Source organism: Suricata suricatta, chromosome 5, assembly GCF_006229205.1.
Source record: "Suricata suricatta isolate VVHF042 chromosome 5, meerkat_22Aug2017_6uvM2_HiC, whole genome shotgun sequence".
Classification (NCBI taxonomy): Eukaryota; Metazoa; Chordata; class Mammalia; order Carnivora; family Herpestidae; genus Suricata; species Suricata suricatta.
Window position 1 is genome coordinate 72159409 of NC_043704.1, and position 10353 is coordinate 72169761.

Here is a 10353-nt window from a genome sequence, read left to right on the forward strand (position 1 = left end):
ACCTCTCAACTTTTCTAGATTTCAGAAAAATTTAGGAATAAAAAATATAAACTTCAAAGAATTTTTTTCTTGTGTAAAGAAAAAAAATCACAAATTTAAGACAAACAATGGGAAAGAGAAAGTAAGTTTAATCTAGGTATAATTCTTTTTCTTTTATCTCCATTTCCTTTATAACATCACTGCAATATAATCAATATTTTTTGAACCAAAATTATAAATTTAAGGTCTGAAAGTTGATATAGTGTACTTGAGGAACAATATGATAAAATATTTGTGGTTAGGGCTTTTCAGAATGTGAAGACCCACTTGGAACTCCAGAGTTGTCACAAGAGTTGTCTTCTGTTTTAAACAGAAGACAGTAGAGATTCAACAAATGCAGAAACAAAGCAAAACAAAACAAAAAAACCTTCTCAGAGCTTCCCTTATCTGACCAAAAGAAGCAAGGCTATCATAAATCCCTCTTCCTGGGGAATATTATAGCTTTGAGATGGAAAGACTATTCATATGTATATAGACAAACATTATCACAAACTTTTTCCTAAAAGCCCATTTGTCTTTCCTGAAGAACCCTATCTGTTTCTTTTCCATAGAAAGTTTTTCTCTCCATTTTTTTTCCCCCATAGGAAGTTAGGTATATAAGCTCTTAGTGAAACCTACTTCTTTTGTTGGCTCGTCATATGCATATAAAATAAACCCTTTTTCTCATGTGAATCTGTTTTTTATTTGTTTAAGTTACAGGCCCTAGCCACTGAAAGGTTAGAAAGATTTTTCTCTTCTAAAAAGGCAGCTAGAAGAAATCTTAATGACTTAATAGCTACTTAAACTTTTTGTGCCTTTGTACTCACCTGTATTGATGTCAAATGGAGATAACAGTCCCTACCTTATAGGGTTTTATGGGAATTAAAGACATTAATGTAACACGGTTAGTACCATACCCAGCACATAATTTTTTCTATATATTCTATTACCCAAGCCATAGGAAGTTGTTGAACTATATAGACCAGGAACTATTATAATTTTGTAACTTCTGAATACAAAGTCAAAAACTACCATCCAGTGCCCAAGTTTGATTAGAGCTATAGATCCTGAAAGATAAACTTACTCCTACCAAAGCTTACCTCTTTGCTCTTTATCTGTTTGTATGTATATATCTGTCAGATTATCAATGAAGTAGAGAATCCCAAGGGATTCATCATTAATAAAGGAAGATACTAACTGCAGAGAGATGACTGATTATCAGTGTCAGGAGACTCCTTTTATACTTCTTAAAATGGCCAGTTCACTGAGAAACAAAATCTGAGCCTTCAACTAATATCCTTGGCCCTCAAAGCAGTTATATACTGATGATGTGGAATATGCTTTTTTAAAGTGCTGTATAACAAAAATGTATTTGTTAAAAAATGCCCAAAACATGCTTTTAAACTCTATTTTGGGTCTTCCATTTTTTCCCTCTTCTTTTTTCTTTCCTTTGTTTCTTTGTTTTAACCTATGATGTCATTTCTTCTTTCTGCCCATCTAAATTCTATCCATTCTTTAGGCTGCCAGTTAAGCTCCAATCCTACTCTATGGCCATCTTTTCTCATGCCAAGCAACATACTTCCTTTTGAATTCCTAAGGGAAAGTCTGTCTTCTGTGCTTTTTGGTACTTGCCTTGTTTTTATTAGGCAATGATAACATAACTATGGTAAAAGACTACAATAAACATCAACATTGCCAGACTGGGCAGTCATTAAAATATCCCCAGTGAAAAGTATATAGATTTTGAAGGTTTGAAGGTAATAGGATCTGGATCTGAATCCTAGCTATTACTAGCTTTGCTATGTGAGTCTATTTCATCATCTGTATGTAGGGATATAGCTACATATTTCATAAGGCTCTAGAGCAAGGTTTAAATTAAATAATAAACACACAGTCACCTAAATAAACATATAAACTGTGTTAAGTGTTATAAAGAAAAAAAAAACTATCAGTGGTATGAGAAATAGAATCAGGAGAAAGAGCTAGCCATACAAAGAATAAAGAAAAAGAATAAGCAAGAACAGAATGAACAGAGATTTAGGAATAGTACATGATGCAATAAAGGGTATGAAAGAAGTTCTATATCTCGGTTAGAGCTTAAGGAGCAAAGGAAAGAGTAGAGGGCATACAGTGATCACCTATGTTGTGCTGAACTCAATCACACAAGGGCCTTCCTTATAGGTCCTATTAAAGGGTTTAGAGTTTATTTAGAGTTTAATAAAAAATGTTTTAAATGGGAAATGACACAATGCAATCTCTGTATTTAAAAAGATTATTTTGCTTGATGAACAGAACAGATTGGAGAAAATTAAGAAGGAAATAAGTAGACTTGTTAGAGACTATTAGAATAGTTTAGGTAAGAGATAATGGTGGCTTTGATTAGGGAAGTGACTGTGACACAGAGATTGAGAAAGGGGAAGGTGGTCAAGGATGACTCAGGCTTCTGGCTTAAGAATCAATGGAGGTGTCATTTCCTTAAATAGTAAAATAATTGTTTCAGACATGCTCAAATACAAACACTACGGAGAATGACAACTTGTGACATCAAATAGGATCTATACTATGTCTGATGCTCAGGTACATTTGGAAAAATATATACATATATAAGAGTAATCCAGAAACAGAGAAGATGGCTACTAAATAGTGGCTATTTGAATAATAAAGAAGAATGCAAATTCTCCTTGATTAAAAAAATGGCTCCATCAAGAGAACAGTTTAAATTTTGAATACAACTGAAGAAAAATTATTAAGGTATTAATACCTTAAAGTATTAGAAAGGTTCATATAGAAGTACAGAAATCACAAAAAGAACAAGAAAGAAGAAAAACAGAGTATAAGCCTAGAAAGATAATCTCAAAGGGTGAGTAGTGGGCCCATTCAATAACTATTCTAGGGAAATGGCAGCCCACCTTTCCCAATCATCAGTGGCAAGTATATTTAGTGCATATAGATGTATATTACACTTAGTTAAAAGCAGCTAAACACAAAATGGTAGAATTAACTTCCCTTGTTCTGGTCCGTGCTTACCAATTATTACAGCAGTTCTTCCTTCTATCAATTTTTAACTCCTCATTAAATATAACTCAATATTCTTACCTGGGTATCAGAAGATTCTTTCTTGATAAACATTAACTAGAATATATCTGAATTTTTAAGAATTCAATTTTCTATCTTCTTGTGTCCTTTCACTGGAAATATTCACTTCTTTTGAATTCAGTAAAGTTTTCTTGAATGTATAATTTCAAACATTTGTTCTTTTTAAAAAAATTTTTTTAAAGAAAGTCTAATTATGTAATGTTAGGTATACATACTTGTCTGTCTTCCATTGCTAATATTTGCTCTCTAATCTCTTAAAATTCTATTTCATTTTGTTTATTTTTCCTATTGTATTTTCTATGTCTTCTATTGATTTTTCCGCGCTGTGGCTTTGGGTTCAATTTAAAAAATGTTTTCTTTTTCTTTCCTGGGTTCTGCTTCTCAAAATCAATTTCTTTTGATTATGAAGCTATTTCCGCCTAGTCCTTACACTTGTACTTAGTGGTCTTTCAAAGAAGTGGATGCATGGATTGTTAAAAACATTAAGATCAAGGGGCGCCTGAGTGGCTCAGTCAGTTAAGCATCTGACTTCAGCTCAGGTCATGATCTCACGGTTCATGGGTTTGAGCCCCGCATAAGGCTCTGTGCTGACAGCTAGCTCAGAGCCTGGAGACTGTCTTTGGATTCTGTGTCTCCTTCTCTCTCTGACCCTCCCCTGCTCATGCTGTCTCTCTCTCTCAAAAATAAATAAAACATTAAAAATTATTTTTAAGCATTAAGATTAAATTTTCAGTTGATGTTGTGTGTGTGTGTATGTGTGTGTGTGAGAGAGAGAGAGAGAGAAAGTGAGAGAGAGAGAGAGAGAGAGAGAGAGAGAGAGAGAAAGAGAAACTTTTATCTGTTGCTAAGTTTTGCTGTTTGTTTCCACCTCTTCTTATCAATATCGTGCATGAATGCCAGGCCATACTTTTTTACTACTTATTACAGAATAAATTGGGTTGTGCAGGACAAACTATCTGGCTGAACCAGAAAGCATGGGGGTGCTGGAGGGATGGAAGAACAGGTTATCTTCATGGACTTTAAAACCAAAAGCCTGTCACATTATCTGAGGCTATCAAGACAGATTCCCCTATCTGAATACTACTTCTCTATATGAAACCACATCAAGGATGGCTTCTGTTTTTTAGCATGTTCACTTGAATTCCCATGAGGCTTGTCAAAAACAACGGTTGATGTTTTTATACCACAAAAATAAGTCCCTCACCTTTAGGACATTTAACTTTCTGTCACATTCTAAGTTCTGCCACCACTGAGAATTCTCAGCATTACATGTTTTTACTCTTCTCCTCTTTCTGTGTAGACCTCAAGCTGAGTAAGCAAGGCTTTGACTATGTTTTGTTGTCTAGGTCTTGCATCAGTCATTTTAGTTTTACTTAATGTGAGGTGGAGTTGTGTGGGTTTAAGTGTGTATGTTTTATTTTCTTTGTTGCCTTTTAGTATTTTCTTGGGAGGTCAGATATTGACTTACCTTTAATCCTACCTAAATAGTCTATATTCCTTAGGAACATACATATAAATGAGAGACTTTCTATAATACTAAGAAACCAGATCTTAGTAAATACTAAACTTGGCCTATATACATGTATATAGGCTTATTATATAAATATAAATATAAATATATTTTTAAATTATACTATATGGGTGCATACAGTATACCTACAGGGCAAGAAAGTGCTGGCCAGAAGAGAAAAGCATCTGTGGTCCCACTAGTGGTTTTGTTTCTCACTAACTTAATAAATTGGCAGTCCAGGGGCACCTGGGTGGCTAAGGCAGTTGAGCATCAGACTCTTGCTATCAGCTCAGGTCATGATTTTATGGTTTGTGACCGACAGTGTGGAGGCTGCTTAGGATTCCTTCTTTCCTTTTCTCTCCCTCCTTCAGCCATTGCACATGTTCTCTCTCAATAAATAAACAAATATTAAAAAACTGGAATTCTGACAATATATTAGTCTGTTTGGTTAATGTAAATTTATCTAAAATTTGTCCATTATTGTAAATGAATTATTCTCTGTTCAGTTACTGGACCTAAAATGCCGAGGTTTATAACTGTACATACTATGAAATAGCAAGGAAAGCTCTACATGCTACATTGATCAAGTAAAAAACAAAAATTAGGTTTTGTTACAAAAATAAATTCCAATCTCAGAAGAAAGTAATAAATATAACAATTGCTAAATTACAAATTGTTTACACTTGACTCCTTTAGTTACATCATTCTTTCCTTCTTTATCTTGTTGTTTATGAACATTAACCAGTAGGCTACATATTCTTCAGGGTATTTAAGCCTTTTAAATTCCACTGAGGTTTTATTGGAGAAGTGGTTATGTTGATATACACTAGCATCTTACACATGTTTAAATATGGCATGACCTCAAATTTTCCATTACCACCTTCTACCCCTAGGAACTTAGGTTACATCCATGATACTTCACTATCTAGAAACACTTTGCATTTCAAACTTGTATTTTTTTCTCTTTATTTTAAATAGCAATAAAGGCTATTAAAATGTATCTTAAATCTTGATATTAACAAATATAAATTCAAAAGTCAGAAAAAATTGGGATGACCAATTTTCTTTGGCAATGCTACTATCATTGCATACGGTTTTTAGGATCCTTTGGGATCCCTGAGTTAGTAAAGGTATGTATTTGGTTAGAGGACAGATTAAAAAATAAACACATGACAATTAATGCAAATAATGATGAAATACTCAAAGGAATTGGAAGATAAAATTATTGTATCCTATTGAAAACACTTAGACCTGGATAGTAAATTAGATTCAGACTAAACAAATACTAGAGTAATAAAAGAGACCAAAAACATAAAAAAAGTAAACCTAGAGAGTTAAACATTAAGAGGAAGAATTCTAAAAACTGAAATAAACAATAAACACAGCAAGAATTTTATTACCTTCAGGCCGATATTGTGCAACAATTGTGACAGCTTGGCCAGCATTTTTCAAAGCGGCTGCTGCTTGCTCATGGCTGGCAGTTCTGAGGTCTACGCTGTTTACCTGCAAATCAAACTGAATCTTAAATTTGAAAGAAATTATGCACACTGATTAGAAACCACAATAGCCTGTCCTTTGAGTAGGCATAGTTAAAAAAAGTCATTTGCAATTACTTTATCATTAAAGTATTTTCTTGTTCTGAGCTACTGAAATATATGAGTTCAACAAAATATTATCAATGAAAACAATTTTATTCACTAAAAATACTCTGCTTAACATCAAGTGAGCAAAATCAAAACATTTCCCCCAGGTTTTCCAGGAAGTTATCCACCAATCCTTTGGGAAACATGCCTTAATCTGATAACCTGAAATACCAACAAGTGTCATTATTTTGCATGGTTCATTTCACTAAGTAACTCAAGCAATGGGAAGGACATTCATTTTGTATGTAGCATCCTTTCCACTCCTGCTATATTTTTGCTCCGATTACTCATTTCAGTTCCAATTTTCTTCCTTCCTTCCCCAAACTAAGCTTCTAATTCTTCTGGAGTAACAGAAAGGCAATTGTTTAAAAGTACTAAAATAGCTCACACAGCAAGACTGACATTTAAACAGAATAAATGTTATTAAATGAACAAGGAGACATGTTTTGTAGACAGGACTCTTCCCTGGGTGAAATAATTACTGAGGTGATCAAGTCTGCTCCAGAATAGAAAACTTAATTCATATTTCTGAAAGGCTGCCAATGCCTAGAATATATTGCAAACACACTATCTTAAGAGACTACATCTTTCCCACTATATGCAAAAATTCAGGGCAGCATTATATTTAAATGACAATAGCTTTAAATACTTGTCTCCCCACCCCCGCCAAGAACCAACAATAGATAGACTATAGTAATGCTTGAAATCTTGATCAATATTTCTGGAAGGGAAGAAGTGTCATGCAATTTTTATATGGAAGCCTGTTTTGTTGACATCAAGTCTCAAACCTGTTAATGATCACATACCAATTTTGGAAAAAATGACTATGAGCCCAGAAATTCTTAGGATTGTAAAATTTATATAAAAAAAGATTTTACCCATATAAAGACCTAATATTTGATATTATCTATAAGGATATCATTATGCAGATAAGTTAAAACAAACATATACTTTTACTTTTTGAGAGCGAGAGAGCACGTGTGTGCGCATCCGAGTGGGACAGAGGGGCAGAGAGAGAGAGAATCTTACTCAGGCTCCACGCTCAGTGCAGAGACTGACAAGGGGCTCAATCTCATGATGCTGGGATCATGACCCAAGCTGAAATCAAGGGCTGGACAATCAACCAAATGAGCCACCAAGGCACCCACTATTTTTAAGTCTTAACTTAAATTCTACTTAGTTAACATACAACGTAATATAGTTTTTGTACAATTCAGTGATTACACACTTATTATATACAACACCTGATGTTCATCTTAAGTGCACTCCTTAATCCCCATCACCTATTTAACCCATCCCCTCTGGTAACCATCAGTTTGTTCTTTCTAGTTTCTGTTTCATAGTTTGCCTCCCTTTCTCTCTTTCCTATAGCTCATTTTTTTTTTCTTAAATTCCACAAATGAGACACATGATGTTTGTCTTTCTCTGACTTATTTCATTTAGCATAACTCTCTGGCTCAATCTATGTTGTTGCAAATGGCAAGATTTTCATTCTTTCTTATGGCTGAGTAATATTCTCTTTCATACACACACACACACACACACACACACACACACACACACACACACTACATCTTCTTTATCCATTCATCAGTGGATGGACATTTGGGCTGTTTTTGGCTAGTGTAGATAATGCTGATATAAACACTGGGATGCATATTTTCCTTTGAATTAGTATTTTTGTATTCTTTGAGTAAATACCTAGTAGTTCTTGAATGAAAATCAATCCCAAAAATCTTAATCTTAAAAAAGTAACAAAATGTGGTTTTATGAGATATCTCTAGCTAACGGCTATTAAAAAACTCTACAATATATAAATAGTTCTACTTTAAAGAAAAAAGTTTGTGAATGGCTGGTGTTATTTCTTCTTTAAATGTTTGGGAGACCATACAAGTGAAAACCATCTAGTCCTGGGCTTTTACCTTTGGGAAACATTTTGTTTATCAAATCAATCTTCTTAATTGTTACAGATCTATACAGATTTTCTACTTTTTAAGTCAGTTTCAATAGTTTGTCTTTTTAGAAACTTATCAACAATTATATACATTGTAAAATGTACTTTGTATTTAGTAACAATTTTTATATTCCTTTTCTCTGACTACTATTAGTGTAGCCACTCTTAAGTGTTTCTTGGTTACTGATTGCATAGGGTATCTTTTCCAAATTTTCGGTTTTAATCTTTGTTAAAAAGTAAGTTACAGTCTTTGATCCTAAGTGCGTCTGTTATAGGCATCATATAATTGTTTCCTGTTTTTTAATCTACTCTGTAATATCTGTTTTTTAATTGGAGTGTTTAATTCATTTACATTTAATGTAGTTGAAAAAGTAAGATTTATGTCATCTATTTTGCTATTTGTTTTCTTCATGCCTGATATTTTGTTCCTCTATTCTTCCATTTCCATCTTCTTTTGTTAAGCAGATACTTATTAATCATTATAATTTCCTTATTATATATGCTTTCAGTTATAATCTTAGCAGTTTCTCTGGATTATAATTAACCTAATGATCTACTTCAGATTAAACACCAACTTAATTTCAATGGTATATTAAAGCTCTGCTCCTATATATCTGGGCCCTCTACCTGGCTTGTGATAAATTATATCTTTATAAAATGTGTGCCCATCAACACAGATTTAAGTTATTACTTTCTTCAGCTGTCTTTTATTTATTTATTTATTTATTAGTGTTTTATTTATTTTTGAGACAGAGAGAGGCAGAGCATGAGTGGGGAGGGGCAGAGAGAGAGGAAGACACAGAACTGGAAGCAGGCTCCAGGCTCTGAGTCAGCTGTCAGCACAGAGCCCGATGCGGGGCTCGAACACACGAATGTGCGATCATGACCTGAGCCGAAGCCGGACGCTCAACCGACTGAGCCACCCAGGCGCCCCTTCAGCTGTCTTTTAAATCAGATGGGAGAAAAAAGGAGTTATAAACAATAAATACACTTATATGCTTCTGATTTATATTTACCTATGTAGTTACCTTTAACACTCTTTTTTTGTGACTTTCATTATAAATTTTATGATGTATTTATTTTTTTAATAGTTTATTTTCAAATTGGTTTCCATGTAACACCCAGTGCTTCTCCCCACAAGTGCCCCCCACTATGACCATCACCCCCTTCCCTCCTCCCCCTCCCCCTCCTGTCCATGGTTCGTTTTTAGTATTCAATAGTCTTTCATGATTTGTGTCCCTCACTCTCCCCAGCTCTCATTCCCCCTTCATCTCCCTTTGGTCCCATTAGGTTTCTCCTGCTAGACCTATGAGTGCAAACATATGGTATCTATCCTTCTCTTCCTGACTTATTTCGCTTAGCATGACACCCTCAAGGTCTGTCCACTTTGCTACAAATGGCCATATTTCATTCTTCCTCATTGCCATATAGTACTCCATTGTGTGTGTGTATATGTATATATGTATCACATCTTCTTGAGCCATTCATCAGGTGATGGACATTTAGGTTCTTTCCATGATTTGGCTATTGTAGAAAGTGCTGCTTTGAACATGTGCTCCTATGCATCAGCACTTCTGTATCCTTTGGATAAATCCCTAGCAGTGCTATTGCTGGGTCATAGGGGAGTTCTACTGACAGTTTTTTGAGGAGCCTCCACACTGTTTCCCAGAGTGGCTGCACCAGTTTACATTCCCACCAACAGTGTAAGAGGGTGCCCGTCTCTCCACACCCTCGCCAGCATCAGTAGACTCTTGATTTGTTCATTTTAGTGACTCTGACCGGTGTGAAGTGGTATCTGAGTGTGGTTTTGATTTGTATTTCCCTTATGATGAATGACGCTGAGCATCGTTTCATGTGCCTGTTGGTCATCTCTTTGGAGAAGTGTCTATTCAGGTCTTCTGCCTATTTCTTCACTGGATTATTCATTTTTTTGTGTATGGAGTTTAGTGAGCTCCTTGTATATTTTGGATACTAGCCCTTTATCTAATATGCCATTTGCCACTATCTTTTCCCATTCTGTCGGTTGCCTGTTAGTTTTTTTGATTGCTTCCTTTGCCTTGCAGAAGCTTTTTATCTTGATGAGGTCCCAGTAGTTCATTTCTGTTCTTGATACCTTGCCTCTGGGGATGTGT

At 34.7% G+C, this 10353-nt stretch overlaps 1 protein-coding gene across 13 annotated transcripts in view; it reads right to left on the minus strand.

The window, feature by feature from the left end:
* DLG1 (discs large MAGUK scaffold protein 1) overlaps positions 1-10353 on the minus strand; it is a 255930-nt gene that overhangs the window by 45587 nt on the left and 199990 nt on the right. For all 13 annotated transcript variants that reach the window (XM_029939594.1, XM_029939593.1, XM_029939592.1 and 10 more), the window contains one exon: positions 6025-6127. In XM_029939594.1, coding sequence (XP_029795454.1) covers positions 6025-6127 — 103 coding nt within the window. The remainder of the gene's footprint in view (positions 1-6024; positions 6128-10353) is intronic.